Source organism: Sorex araneus, chromosome 2 (assembly GCF_027595985.1).
Source record: "Sorex araneus isolate mSorAra2 chromosome 2, mSorAra2.pri, whole genome shotgun sequence".
Lineage (NCBI taxonomy): Eukaryota > Metazoa > Chordata > Mammalia > Eulipotyphla > Soricidae > Sorex > Sorex araneus.
Window position 1 is genome coordinate 108,257,056 of NC_073303.1, and position 15,398 is coordinate 108,272,453.

Below are 15,398 nucleotides of genomic sequence, written 5' to 3' on the forward strand. Positions count from 1 at the left end.
ACTCCCCAGAACAGGTCACAGTGAGGGCCACATTGCCTCAAATCAGCAGTTCTACTTGGGAGGGGCTTGCAAAGTTTCCTACGAAGAGTTTTCTTTGTTACTTGTGCAGAATGGTAATACTTTAATTAAAGCAACATGTATACATAATTTAATAAGTGATTGCCAGAACTGATTTTTCTCTAATAAAAATACTAGTACAATAAATTTTTAGAAAATGACCACTCAGGGAATTGGGAACTGCCTAAGTCAGCATTGCTAACTATTTTCCTTGGTGGGATCCCCCAAATCTATAGAAGTAATGACTCTAGCCTATCCTAAATGGCAGATTAAGTTCTAGGCACTTACTGTGGGTTTGAAATGAAGGTTTCCATATCCAGCTGCTATCTCTTCTTCCTAAAGGTTTCAAACCTTTTTGTTGTTTGCTTGTTTTTCCTAAGAGGAAAGCCATTTCATGGGGGTTGAACTCAATCTGGGGTCTTACGTTTCTTTGGTAACCAGTCACCTCCCCTCTTCAGTACCTGATGGACCTTCTTGGATACCCACTTATTTTATCTATACATGTTCCTTTAAGTTCTTACCTACAGAGTTTTCTCCGTGCAACAAAGCTGCTTACTTTAAATGCTCATGACTGCTCACTTTTTTATGCTGAGATAATGCATATTTGAGTTGCAGTTTGCAAATAATGATCAGAGTGCCTTCCTCTTAATTAAATCACTGGTTAATTTGATAAGCCTTTTCAGGGGTCAAATGGATAACTTCTACAAAAACCCTTTCAATTCAGCTGAATCATTTCAAAATAAATTACATAAGGTTTTCTTCTCTTACGGAGTAGCATTATTTGGCTCCCCAAAGCATTAAAGTTAAGATAGAATTTACATCATAGTTTTGTTAAATATAAGCCTTGACCCATGCTTAGGTGATCAGATAAACCACAAAAGTGTTAGGAAAACTAACTTGATTAAATTAAGGAGAAGGAGCTACATTAATGAGTAAGCAAATGTGGACAACTTGATTTCCTTCCAGTATTTATTTAATACTTGATGTAAAGTTTCATGCATGTTTAACATAGTTTATTTTTCCTTTTCTAGAGAGACACCTCCTTTATGGACGGCCTGCAGTGCTTTATCGGACTAGATATGATATTTTATATCATACTGACTTTGAAAGTGGTTACAGTGAAGTATTCCTGATGCCACTCTGGACATCTTACACTGTTTCCAAACAGGTTGTTGAGAAAATTGGGTTTATTATCCTCGTATTATTACATTTCTTACATGAACCTTATAGTTGCTTACTTAATGGTATTTTGTTTCAGGAAAGACTTATGTCTTTTTTCTGATAAAACTTACGTTAGATGTATGATAATGTTTGTTGAACTAGACTTTGTTCAGTGTTCTGATAACCTCATGGTGATACATGAGCTATTGAATGGATTGTGCTAGTTCTTTTATTTAAAATATTTTTTGGTTTATTTTTCCTTTTTGGGGTCATGACACCCCAGGGGTGCTCAGGGATTACTCCTGGCTCTGAACTCAGGAATTACTCCTGGCCATACTTGGAGACCAAATGGGATGCTAGGGGTCGAACCCAGGTCAGCTGTGTGCAAAGCAAATGCCCTACCCGTTGTACTGTTGCTCTGCCCCCAATGCTAGTTCTCTTAGTGTCCTTAATTCTGCTTGCCTTTGTCCTACAGTTGCAGAAGCTACCAACCCTCTAGAAAATACGGAAACAAACAAGCCCTCCAAGGTTTGTTTGTTTCCGTATTTTCTAGAACAATTTCAATTTTATAGTAAAATGGAGCAGGAAAGACTAATATGCTACCACGTTATCCCACTGTCAACAACATAATTCCCTTTTATTTTTTGGACCACCCAAGCAGTGTTCAGGGACCTGGGGGCCCGCTCCTAGTGTTTCTCAGTCAACCAGGCCCACAATTCAATGAGAAGGCCCAAGAGTGCGGTACCGCTTGGACCCTGTGGTGCTGAGGATTACCCAGGCCAGCCTGGAAGTGTTTCGGGCCCTCCAGGGATGCATCCCTTCATGTTCAGAGAAATTTATGGCTCTAAGGATTAAGTGTAGCACATTTAACTCCTTTACTATCTCTCTGGATCCCATATTTTATTTCGTTTCTTTTTAATTTTGGTTTTTGGACCACACCCAGCTGTGCCCAGGGCTTACTTCTGACTTTGTACTCAGGGACCACTTCTGGCAGGCTCAGATGACCCTATGTGGCAAAGGGATGCATTTATCTACTGTGCTTTCTGTCTGACTCCATATTTTGTTTTTATTTTTTTATTTCCAATTTTCAATCACTTTTTTGTTTTTTTGGTGTGTTTGGGGGCATACACCTGGGTGTATTCAAGGCTTATTCTTGGTTGTACCCTCTGGGGTTCCAAGGTGGAAGGCAAGTTTCCTGCCTGCTATACTATCTCTCCAGCCTCCACATTTCTTTTCTTGATTAAGATTTTACATGGGGTTTTAGCTTTGATGATGATGAGATTGGTCAATTGGAATTTCCAATTTTAAGAATTAGAAAAATTTATTTTGCAATTGGATTACACTTTAAAATTCTAAATAGAAACCAATGCTTCCACATCTCTAAACATAGCTTCTTCTTATTCTGTCTGTGTGTATACATCTTTGCACAATACAATACATATTTACTTTTTGTTTTTATAGCAGTGTGTGTGTATTATTTCTCAGAATGCTTTTTGTTTTGTTTTTGAGGTCACACCCCACAAAGCTCAGGGGTTCCTCCCAGCATGCTGCTTGAGGGTTACCCCCGGTGGTGCCAGGGATTGAATGAGGGTCTCCAGCATGCAAACCATGTCCTCTAGCCCTCTGAACTATCTCCCTGGCCCCCAGAATGTTATTTTTCAAGCTGTGTTCCCTGGAATTCTATTCGTTATTTCAACAGCAGGGTTTCTGCTTTGTATATTGTTGTTTCATTTGGGACTTCGATAAGAGTCTTCTGTAGAACAAAATAAGAGTTTGAAAATTATAGACTTACTGTATTTGAAAGAGCCTTTTATTTTTTTTTAAAGAATCAAAATATCTGTATATGAGCTATAATAAAAACCAGAGGGATTTTGATCCTGGCTGTTTGTAACACAGCAGACTGGCTTCCATATTTTCCTGGTGGTCTTTGCAATAGGTTTACTGAGTTATCTCTGGCTCACTCTGCAGGCTGAGGTCTCTGGCGTCACTGAGCACCTGACCAATTGCATCCGACCGGATGTTCGTGTTTCTCCAAGTTTCAGTCAGAGCTGTTTGGCCTACAAAAATGATAAACAGATGTCGTATGGATTCCTCTTCCCACCTTGTAAGTTATAGACTATCAGGACCTGATCATTTTAGAGAGATTGCTATTTGTGTAGTCTGCAATGTAGCACTTGGCATTTAGGATTTTAGTGGTTTTGGGTTTCTTCAAATGTACAATGCAATGTTAAATTTTTACAAAGAAAGATGCTCCAAGGAGTAAGTGGATGAATGTTTATGGGATCCTTCAAAATTAGGTGAGAACATAGACCAGCTCTTACACATTGTGTTCGCCAGGAGAACTCTAAAATGCATGGGTTAGCTCAAGCATTATTAAATAATAACGGGAAGTGAAAGAGTAAATCAGTAAGGCATTAATCATTTAAGCTCTTCTCCAGAGGTGATCCCTTAAGAACACACAGCACTTTAAAGTTTTCTTATTACCTTGATGGCACACTAAAATCCAAGTTATGCTAGTGAAATAAAGAAATTATTTCTTGCAATTCTAAGCAGATTCAAGACCAAATGAGAAGGAAAAAATACTATAAAATTTTTTTTGAGAAAGACATATTGAGTGAGGAAAAGAAATTGAGTGGGAGGAAAAGGCAGAAATGCTAAATAAATATTAATGGATGGTAGCTCCCTTCACTTAATGCAGTTTGGGCCAGTAAAGTCAATTCTTTTTTAGTTGATATTGACTATGCTAAGTAATAGATACTATTTTTTCCCTTAATGTTTAGATCTGAGTTCTTCACCAGAAGCTAAATATGATGCATTCCTTGTGACCAATATGGTTCCAATGTATCCTGCTTTCAAACGTAAGCCTGATATATATATGTATATAATTTATATATTTAATTGAATCACTATGAATTACCAGTTACAAAGTTATTTATGATTTAGTTTAAAGTGTAAAATATTCTAAATAAATAAATAAAGTGTAAAATATTCCAACACCAATCCCTTCATCAGTATTTCCTTCTATCCACCAATGTTCCCAGTTTTCCTCCTGCTTCCCCTCCCCCACCCCCCTGATGGCTCCCCAACAGTCTGGTTCTATGGCAGGCACTTTTTCCCTTTTCTTTTCTCCTTTTAAGCACTGTGATTTGAAATACTGTTACCAAAAGTGTATCATGCATATCACTTTCCCTCCTCTCATCACCCAGTTCTCATCCAAATTGACCGCTTCCCCCTATCCTCACAGTGGTTCCTTCCCTATCCCAGCTGCCCTGCCCGCACTGCAAGCTTTCTACAAAGGGCAGGTTTTCCTGCACCTTATTTCTATTGTCTTTGGGTAATCTTCATGTTTTCCTTGGAAATTATTATAAAATTAAATGCTGCTAAATTTATCTGTTTATCTTTTCTGTGGGCTGGAGCGATAGCACAGCGGTTGGGCGTTCGCCTTTCACTTTCATGCCGCCGACCCGAGTTCGATTCCTCCGCCCCTCTCGGACAGCCCAGCAAGCTACCCAGAGTATCAAGCCCGCGCGGCAGAGCCTGGTAAGCTACCCGTGCATATTGGATATGCCAAAAACAGTAACAATAAGTCTCTCAATGAGAGATATTACTGGTGCCCGCTCAAACAAATCGATGAGCAACGGGATGACAGTGACAGTGATCTTTTCTGTCTCTCTAATAATTTCTGTCACTGTCACTGTAATCCCCGTTGCTCATCAATTTGCTTGAGTGGGCACCAGTAACGTCTCCGTTGTGAGACTTGTTGTTACTGTTTTTGGCATATAGAATATGTCACAGGTAGCTTGCCAGGCTCTGTCATGTGGGAAAGATACTCTCGTTAGCTTGCCACGCTCTCTGAGAGGGGTGGAGGAATGGAACTCAGGTTGGCCGCATGCAAGGCGAATGACCTACCCACTGTGCTGTCGCTCCAGCATATGATAATTTAATAAAAATAACTTCCATGTCTTTAATTCTTATATATTTGGAGATCTTTAAACTCTCTAATGCTTATCTAAAAGCTAAATTTATGAGTCAAGTAGGCAGGTTTTTTATCCCTTGTTTAAAGTTAAGAAAGAGAAGTTCAAAAGAAACTATCCAGTCAATAAATAGCAGAAAAGAAACCAAACCAGTTTATGTTTTCCATCCTAATCTTATATTCTTTCTATTTTACTATTTACTAGACTGATGGCTAAAAAGAGTTTCCTCTGTATTTGGGCGGGGGGTGGGGCCCTTGACATATAATAACATTGGTGTTTATTTATTGAATATAGGGTAGGATGTTTGCCTTGCATGCGGCCAACCCGGGTTCAATTCCTCCGTCCCTCTCACAGAGCCTGGCAAGCTCCCAAGAGTATCTCACCAGCATGGCAAGCTACCCGTGGTGTATTCGATATGCCAAAAACAGTAACAACAAGTCTCACAATGGAGATGTTACTGGTGCCTGCTTGAGCAAATTGATGAGCAATGGGATGACAGTCATACAGTGTACAATAATAGTTACTAGATCCTGTCTTCCTTTTGAGTAGTACTAATGATATATTCTGAATGTTGACCCTGAAACCAACAAGCAGCCGAATTGTTTTCTGATAATCAGGATATTTCATTCAAATGAGTTTAGTCTCTTTGAGCACTCATAATTTCTTTGCATGTGACAAATATTTTTGGGTGTTAGTAACACTATTAATATTATAGTCATACTCATCCTGACCCTAAAATTGAGTTCTGGTCCCTAGAGTATGATTATGAACTGTATGATATTTGAAATGTTATTGACCCTTTGAAAAATCACAAGAATTGGTTGCATGGCCTTTATTGCTTGTATAGATTTATTGTTAATCTGGATTTAATTGTCCAATGGCCAAAACAATCTATTTTCTTACTTTTTTTTTGCTTTTTGGGTCATACCCAGCGATGCTCAGGGGTTACTCCTGGCTTTGCACTCAGGAATTACTCCTGGCAGTGCTTGGGGGACCATATGGGATGCCGGGGATCGAACTCGGGTTGGCCGTGTGCAAGGCCTACCCGCTGTGCTATCGCTCTGGCCCTATTTTCTTACTTCTTATCAAAATACATCCATCTGTCCACCCAACCATACACCCACCCCCATGCCCACTCACTCATTCATTCGTGTTTTAAAAGCTAGAGAAAGCACTATATCCTTTGTTTCCCTTTAGTTCATTTACAGTGAACAAATCTATTTACTTTAGGATAGCTATGGAAAGAAGTACCTTTGCTCACATTCTTGGCTAGAAGCATTGGAACATTTCAAGATTTTCAGGGCTTAAATAAGACCTCGAAATAGGAACTCTTGGCAGTTCCGATGATGAATAGAGATTGGTTGAATCAGACATTTTAGAATGGACTCGTTGTTTTGCCTTTCCTCTCTTCTCATCATTCTTTTATTCTACCTTTCGCCTCTTTTGTCCTGCCTCTTTGATGCCCTTCTAATTGGCCCTAGTATAAGTTGGAGGTAAGGTGGGCAAAAAGCTCTTCACTGGGTTTGAGAGAGAGTACAGCAGGCAAGGCTCCTATGTATAGATTGAGCTACAATGAAGTCAAAGTTTCTAATAGAGAAGTCATGAATATTTTTTTTTTTGCTTTTTGGGTCACACCCAGCGATGCTCAGGGGTTACTCCGGGCTCTGCACTCAGGAATTACTCCTGGCGGTGCTTGGGGGACCATATGGGATGCCGGGGATCGAACCCGGGTCAGCCGCGTGCAAGGCAAACACCCTACCCGCTGTGCTATCGCTCCGGCCCCAGGAAGTCATGAATATTTTATGACAGATCACTGCAGATTGGAATAATTTAGACCAGAGGGGCTAGAGCAGTGGTACTGCAGGAAAGATGCCTCCTTCAGTATGACTCACCAGGTTTGATCCCCGACACCACATATAGTCCCTGGAGGACATCCAAGAAGTAATTCCTGAGTGCTGAGCACTGCTGGCTCTGCCCCCCAAACAAACAAATAACTTAGACTGGGTGAGACACAGCGAAAATAGTGAGAAGGGTAAGTTTCAAATGACTGAGATGCCTTGCTTTTATTTTATTAAAAAATTTATTATAGTTTAAGTAATATTGTTACAGTCATATCATTTCTAATATATTTTAGAGGTGGTATTGATAGGACTTGATCACATGAAGTAAGGAAAAAGTCAGATTGACTCAGAATTTTGAATGAATATCTGGGTAGGTATGGTGGCCATTAAATAGAATGCAGAAGCCAAGCGTGAGAGAAGGAATGATTTGGAAGGCAAATCAAGAATTCTATCTGAATAAAAAAAAAAAGTTTTGGCTAGACATGGTTATTAGGTATCCAAATCAACTGTGTGCTAGGTCACGATCACTGTCACTGTCATCCTGTTGCTCATCGATTTGCTTGAGCGGGGACCAGTAACGTCTCCATGGTGAGACTTGTTACTGTTTTTGGCATATAGAATACTCCACGAGTAGCTTGCCAGGCTCTGCCGTGCGGGTGAGTTACTCTCGGTAGCTTGCCGAGCTCTCTGAGTGGGGCAGAGGAATCGAACTTGGGTTGGCCGCATGCAAAGCAAATGTCCTACCGCTGTGCTGTCGCTCTAGCCCATGTGCTAGGTGGTTGGATAAATTTGATCGTGGTGTAAAGGTTAGGGCTGGAAAAAATTAACTGATGAATTGACCATCTAGGAGATTGTGAAGGAAGCTGACCCAGGTTAAGGTCTTTATCAATTTCTCACAAACATTGTACTTTCTCTTTTGCACATACTCTTCCCCTTGCCTGAGTTCTGTTTTCATCTCTTTGCAAAAAAGGTCCCCTGCAGATCTCATGAAAACTCAGCAACCACCTCATCTGCAAATCCTTTTCTGATTTGATGGACTAGGTTACACACCTGACCAATGTATCTTTTATTAATTAGTTATGTAAATATTTTTTGCTGGTTCGTACGTGACATATACACGGCTCCTGCTTTCAAATGGAGCCCTCTCATCCACCATATAGACCTATTTTCATTTGACTTGTGACATTTGGGTTACAGAATGCCTCTAGAGAGAATGTTGCCAAAGCAAGGAGTTTTATTCATGAAAACCTCATTTGTTTTCTTTGCACAGGGATCTGGAATTATTTCCAAAGGGTATTGGTGAAGAAATATGCCTCAGAAAGAAATGGAGTTAATGTAATAAGTGGACCCATTTTTGACTATGACTATGATGGATTGCATGACACACAGGAGAAAATCAGACAGTAAGATTTTTGTTTTCACTTTATAATTTTAAATTCTAGATATTATTCCTGACTATTTTTAATATGTTCATCTGTTAGAATATAATTGTTACCCCTTCAATCTTTTATTCTCTAATTTCCTCTGTGAGTTTTTCAGTTCTTTTGGACCTATATCTTAAATATGGCGTTCAAGTTTAAAATGGAATTATGTTTGTAATAGATAAATGCATTTTTATTAATAGAATAATAAATTTAATATTTAAGTAATTTCAATATTAAAATTTTAAAGAATCATTGATTCTTTAAAAACTCCAGTAGGAGTTTTCACATATCTCCATTATTTGATAGATCTTTTAAAATTCCTTGGATATTCTGAGTCAGTGCATCTTAGTAGGAAATTGTATAGAGATGCTAGTTAAATTTTATTTCTGTTCCTATCTATGGTCTGATGAAAGATGTAAAAATCATGCTGTCTATAAGGAGTTTATAGTCTTGGGGAAGGCAAAAAGATATAAATAAAACAAATTTGTGATAAGACATCATTTAATTTTACATGTGAATGAAACCATTGGCAATTAACATATGATGGTTTGTGATTTACTAATAAAGAATGAATTGTTGATTATGTAGATTATTAATAAAGAAGAAGCTACCTTACTCTTTTTCTAGTCCTTCACACAAGAAATTTTATTATATTTTATTGCTGTTCATTGTTAAAATTTTCAGTTTCATTATATTGTCAGTTAATTGCAATTTTGAAAAAATGAAATTAAAATACTAGTAAGGGAAAGGAATTGTGAATTTCTGTATTCTTATCTATAAATATCTATCTATCTATCTATCTATCTACATAGATATACCTTTAGGTTCATCCCTAGCACTTTTTCCTTTGTAGCTAACGAGAGTATCTTGCCCACATGACAGAGCCTGGCAAGCTACCCGTGCATATTGGATATGCCAAAAACAGTAACAAGAAGTCTCTCAATGAGAGACGTTACTGGTGCTCGCTCAAACAAATCGATGAGCAACGGGATGAGTGATAGTGATCTTTTCTGTCTCTCTAATAATTTCTGTCACTGTCACTGTCACTGTCATCCCGTTGCTCATCAATCTGCTTGAGTGGGCACCCTTAACGTCTCCATTGTGAGACTTCTTGTTACTGTTTTTGGCATATAGAATACATCACGGGTAGCTTGCCAGGCTCTGTCATGTGGGCAAGATACTCTCGTTAGCTTGCCAGGCTCTCTGAGAGGGGCTTCTCTGGGCAACATTGTACTTTGAATGGGTTATTATTCTCCTACCTCCATTATCTCTGGTTCATTTCATATAACTCTGTGAAAATTATCTTTCTAAAATGTGCATCTCAGTACATCAGTCCTTAGTATAGCACCATTCAATGGAACATTACTGCCAAGACAATAATGTAAAAACTCTATAACCTTCTATAATTCAGCTTTTAATGATTCTAGCCTTCCATTTCTACTCCTATGATTTATTCAGCCTCCTAACTCTGTACAACATTGTATAACTCTACCAAGTTGTTTTCTTTGTATAGAATCTCTTTTACTCTCTATGAGATTGGAAATATTAAATAACTCAGACAGAAAAAGACAATCATCTTATGATTTCACTCAGATGTGGTATACAGAGAAGCCACACAAATGAACTAAATAAACCAAAAGCAAACTTTCAGATGTTAAGACCAAATGACTGGTTGCTGGAAGGAAAGCAGGGAGTGGGTCATCCAATTAGGCAAAAGAGTCAGTTGTGTGAAGAAGCACAGAATTGGAACTTTAGTGGTAAACTTAATCTAGTATTTATGTAGCCATTAACTTGTAAAGATGCACACAGAAAAAGTATAATTAATAAAGTTTTATTTTATTTTATTTTTATTTAATTTTTCTTCTCTCTCTCTCTCTCTCTCTCTCTCTCTTTCTCTCTCTCTCTCTCTCTCTCCCTCCCCCCCTCTCTCCCTCTCTCCCTCTCCCCTTTTGGGCATTATGGTTTACAGTACAGATTAAGGTTTTACTTTATTTATTTATTTTTTTGCTTTTTGGGTTACACTTGGCGATGCACAGGGGTTGCTCCTGGCTCTGCACTCAGGAATTACCCCTGGCAGTGCTCAGGGGACCATATGGGATGCTGGAAACCGAACCCGGGTCAGCTGTGTGCAAGGCAAATGTCCTACCTGCTGTGCTATCGCTCCAGCCCCTACGGTCTTACTTTAATGCAAATTATTTTAAAAGGTATTAATACAAATTACTAAAAATAAAATATAAAAATATTTATGTTCAAAGCGGGCTAGAGCTAAGAAGTGAAAAGGGACTGACTTGAATGGGAATTAATTTCAGTGACACAGCAATTTGCTTTGGTTGCCATTTGAAAAAGAAAGCTTCTACCCGTGAGCTCATTTTACCTCTCTGTTTCAGGTACGTGGAAGGTAGCTCCATCCCAGTTCCTACCCACTACTACAGTATCATCACCAGCTGCCTGGATTTCACTCAGCCTGCGGATAAGTGTGATGGGCCCCTCTCAGTCTCCTCATTCATCCTTCCTCACCGAGCTGACAATGAAGAGAGCTGCAATGTAAGTTCAGAGTCATATTCCTTTTGATTTTGCTTACACATACATCTCTTTTGCTTGTATTTTTGTTTTTTTTTTTTGCTTGGAGGCCACACTGATGCTCACAACTTACTCCTGTCTCTGTAGTCAAAGATCACACCTGGGAAGGTTCTAGGGACCATATTGGGGTGCCGGAGATCAAATGCTGCTTGGCTGTGTGCAAGACACATGCTCTACCCTCTGTGCTATTGCTCCAGCCCCCAAATACTGTCACTGTCATCCCGTTGCTCATCGATTTGTTTGAGCGGGCACCAGTAATGTCTCTCATTGAGAGACTTATTGTTACTGTTTTGGGCATATCCAATACACACGGGTAGCTTGCCAGGCTCTGCCATGTAGGCTCGATACTCTCGGTAGCTTGCCGGGCTCTTTGTGACCCCACCATTAAGTTTGGACACACTTATTATAAACTAATTTGGATTGGACAAAGTGGAATGAACTCAAAATGAAGAAAGGGCTCAAAACTCAACTCAGCACTCAGGAACTTTGTTTTCTACTGGCTTTTTTTTTCTTTTGTAAGCTGGGTATGGATGTGCGCATGTGCATTTACAATAGTTCTATGGCTATGTTTGACAAAGGATAAAAGTGCCTAAATGTTTTTGCAAAAGATGTAATTGTATAAGAAAGAGAAAAGTAGCAAAATGGTTAAAATAAGACATGAGGAATTATGCTATTTTCTCCACTTTTATGGGTTTTTGAAATTTTCCATAACAACTTTTTGCAAAAGACACACATAGAGAGAAAATGTGGACCATACGTTGCTTGAGCAAAACGATGAACAGCAGGGGGACAGTGCTACAGTGCTCCATGTCAGATATTTATTTGGTGCTAGTGATTGAGGCAGGTGATGTAGGTCACCGCATTCTCAAATGACATAGGTCACTCCAAGTCACTTATTTATATGGGACCGTGAAGCATTATGCAATAGCCACAAGTACACAGGATCATGCTATGTGCTCTTGGCCTTGTACTGACTCTGTGCTCAAAGATAAATCACATCATTCCTCTTTTTGACAGTCTCCACTACAAGACTGATTTTTTTTTCTTGGAGAGGAATATCCCTTGGTTCTCCGCACCAGACTTAGTCTTGGCTCTGTACTCAAGGATCACTCCTGATGGGGCTTGGGCTTGGAGACAGTATGTAGTGCTGGGGATCAAAACTAGGTTGGTCAAGGGCAAGGCAAAATGCCCTACCAACTCTGTTGCTCAGTTTTTCCTGAGTTCTTATAATCCCTGGTCATTTAAAGAAACTGGAGCTGGAGTGATTTTACATTGGGTAAGGTATTTGCCTTATATGTCAGAAGTAAGCTCTGAGCACCCCCAAGTGTGGCCCAGAAACAAACAAAAATAAAAACCCCCCAAATTAAAAAACTGGTGAAGAGATGGGTGTTTGAACATTGTATGGTAGAAACACACAATGAAACATTGACTGAAACTCAATCATGAACGACTCTGTAACTGTGTATCTCATAGTGATTCAATTTAAAAATAAACTTATAAAATTTTTAAAAATTTAAAAAACAATGCTTTTACTCCTCAGTACATTCAAATAAGTGCACTTGTGATTAAAAAAAATATCAGACTTACTATTGGGAAAATCATATAAATGAGTTGAATATGAAAAAAAGTTTTCTCAAAATAACTTCATTCTTACTCCGTGGGGGATCCTGACCTATTTGGAGACCTCCTGTGTCGTTAATTATATGGTCAAACTGAGGGTCAGCGTCTTTGTGGGGAAAGTTATATTTAGGGCGGTCCTTTCCTGTGAATTGCAAAGATCTTGGTTAACTGGGGTAGGAGGGCGGGGCACAGAGGGCTAAAATCCTTTCTCCCCCAGTTTGTAAAGCAAATTCTTACTGGTGTTTCATCTTGTCCGAGAGAGCCAGGCATCAGTTTCCTAAACCAGCACTCTCAGGCTGTATATTTAGCCCTGGCACAAGTTCTTACAAGCTCTCTGTCCAGGTCTATGTGGGTTGGAGCTTTCTGAGAAAACCCATTGCAGGTTCCTGGATGTCAGTGGATAGTGCATGGAGAATACACATAGTAAAAGTTTTGGCAAGGCCGTTTATTTCTGAACATTCTTGGACCTGGGGTCCCTTCGGCTTGTAGAACAATTTGCTGGAGAGCGCCGTTACAACCCCAGGGCATTTGGCAATGAACTTATTTGCATAGGTCTTTCTATCTCATGTCTACTAATGAAAATCGATATTTTCTCCGCCATGATTCAGGCTTTCATATCTCATTCCTTCCTCAACTATGATGGAAAGTTTTCTTTGGTTTGTTTTGGTGCCACGCTGTGTTTTTTTGGAGAGGTAACCAGACTTGCAACCAGACTTGCAGCTGGTTCTGCACTTAGGGCTCACTCCTGGCAGGGCTCAGGGGACCATAGGGGGTGCCAGGGATCAAATCCAGTTCAGCTCTGTGTGTTTGTGTGTGTGTGTGTGTGTCTGTGTGTGTGGGTAAAAGATTGCTTTGCCCCAGTAATCTTTTGTTTTCAACTTGGATATGAGCTAAATTGTTTAACGTGAGCACCTGAGTATCTTTCATTTGGAATGTGTTGTGCCATTGCAGCATTTCCTGGCAAGTACCAAGGTGGAGATATTTCTTTCCCTGTTTCCAAGATTCAGTTTACATATTTTCTCTACCCCCTTCCCTTTATTACTTCTGTTTCCCACCCTCTCGGGGTGCTGCTGTAGTAAACATTATTATCCATCTGAAACAATGAAGAAACTGAGCCCAAGAGATGTCAAGTCACTTGACCAAGAGCTCGTAGCTGTAATTCTAACCTAGACTTCTTGGGCTTCAAAGTTCCCAGGTCTTAACCCAGGAGCTAGTACAAGTTGAGTCCTTCATTCAATCTCAGTCCTACCTGGAACATGATATTAGGTATCAGTAAACTTTTCTATAAGACTAGAAACGCCGGCACGTAACTGTAGTGCACACAGGCTCTCCATTTACCTTGGGAGGCAGAAGAACATTCAGTCGCTCCTGCTCTGTGCTCCAACTTGACAGCAGAGGGGAAAAGAAACTAGTTACTGAATTCTGCAGAACCTGGGTTTTTCTAATTTTGATTTATGCTCTAAGAACCTATTGAGTCAAATAAATCCTCAGAACATAAAAAAAAAAACTTTCCCATCTTTTCATTTCTTTGGTACAGCAAATTTCGGTTGAAAACGTTTATAGTCAAGGATGGGTATTCGTAATGTTTGCAAGATTGTGGTGAGGAGGAGCAAGGCCAGAGAGGAATCACACCCTTTGGCTCTGGGGGCAAAATTATGTCAGGGTCGTTGGTGAACTCGGAGAAAAGTGCTCATTTGGAGAACCACCTGTGATTGTTCTCGGTTTCTGTTGCAGAGCTCAGAGGATGAGTCGAGATGGGTAGAAGAGCTCATCAAAATGCACACGGCTCGGGTGAGGGACATCGAGCATCTCACCGGCCTGGATTTCTTCCGGAAGACCAGTCGCAGTTATCCAGAAATTTTGTCCCTGAAGACGTACCTGCATACGTATGAGAGCGAGATTTAACTTTCTGATCACCTGCAGTGCAGTCTTAAGACCGGTGTATATTTTTATATTGTTTTATATTTATTAATTTGAAACCAGGACATTAAAATGTTAGTATTTTAATCCCAGACCAAATCTGACATATTACGCCTGAAGGACTCCACTGTTTTTCTGTAATGCTTGATTAGGTAGTCTTGTGTTCCGAGTAGTGCTTATAATAAATATGCCGCTTTTATCATTAGTGGACGCTTCTGAAGGGTTCTAAATGTTGCACATTCTATAGCACACTGGGAAAAACATCCTGGTTTCCCAGTGCTCAGCTGCCACACTCGGTCCTGTCCTGTCACAAAATACTGATTTTGTAAAGTTGCATTCACTTACTGTTAATTATTACAGACATATTTAAGCCTTATAAACCAATCTTAACTATAATAAATCACACATTCAGGTTTTTTTTTTTGGGCTTTTATTTGTCCTTGATTTCACGTATAAATTAAGAGTGCCTGCTTCCTGTGTATTTGCATGAAAGAAAGGTGTGCGTTTCTGATACCAGGTCCTTTTCCTAGTTGGATATTGTTGCAGAGGCAAAGAAATCTATAATCCTCATGATAACGAATTGGAGGAGAGGGGTTTGGTCCAGATTCTTGGAAAATGAGACAAGCACAAGGAAATAGAAACCGGAAGATCTCCTGAACACCCTCTCTTTGCAGGGCTAAGGAGCTATATAGTGGACAAGACGCTTGCCTTGCACATGGACACCTGGGTTCTACCCTCCTGGCACCCAATGGGACCCCCTAAGCCTGACCTGAAGTGATCCCTAAGTATAGAGCCAGGAGTAAGCCCCTAGTACTTCTGGG

At 39.7% G+C, this 15,398-nt stretch overlaps 1 protein-coding gene across 5 annotated transcripts in view; it reads left to right on the plus strand.

The window, feature by feature from the left end:
• The window catches only part of ENPP2 (ectonucleotide pyrophosphatase/phosphodiesterase 2), a 131,982-nt gene extending 116,987 nt beyond the window's left edge, over positions 1-14,995 (plus strand). For all 5 annotated transcript variants that reach the window (XM_055128713.1, XM_055128711.1, XM_055128714.1 and 2 more), the window contains 6 exons: positions 1,089-1,225; positions 3,187-3,322; positions 3,999-4,076; positions 8,304-8,436; positions 10,845-11,001; positions 14,392-14,995. In XM_055128713.1, coding sequence (XP_054984688.1) covers positions 1,089-1,225; positions 3,187-3,322; positions 3,999-4,076; positions 8,304-8,436; positions 10,845-11,001; positions 14,392-14,562 — 812 coding nt within the window. In that variant the 3' untranslated portion in view covers positions 14,563-14,995. The remainder of the gene's footprint in view (positions 1-1,088; positions 1,226-3,186; positions 3,323-3,998; positions 4,077-8,303; positions 8,437-10,844; positions 11,002-14,391) is intronic.
• Positions 14,996-15,398: the final 403 nt, after the last annotated feature.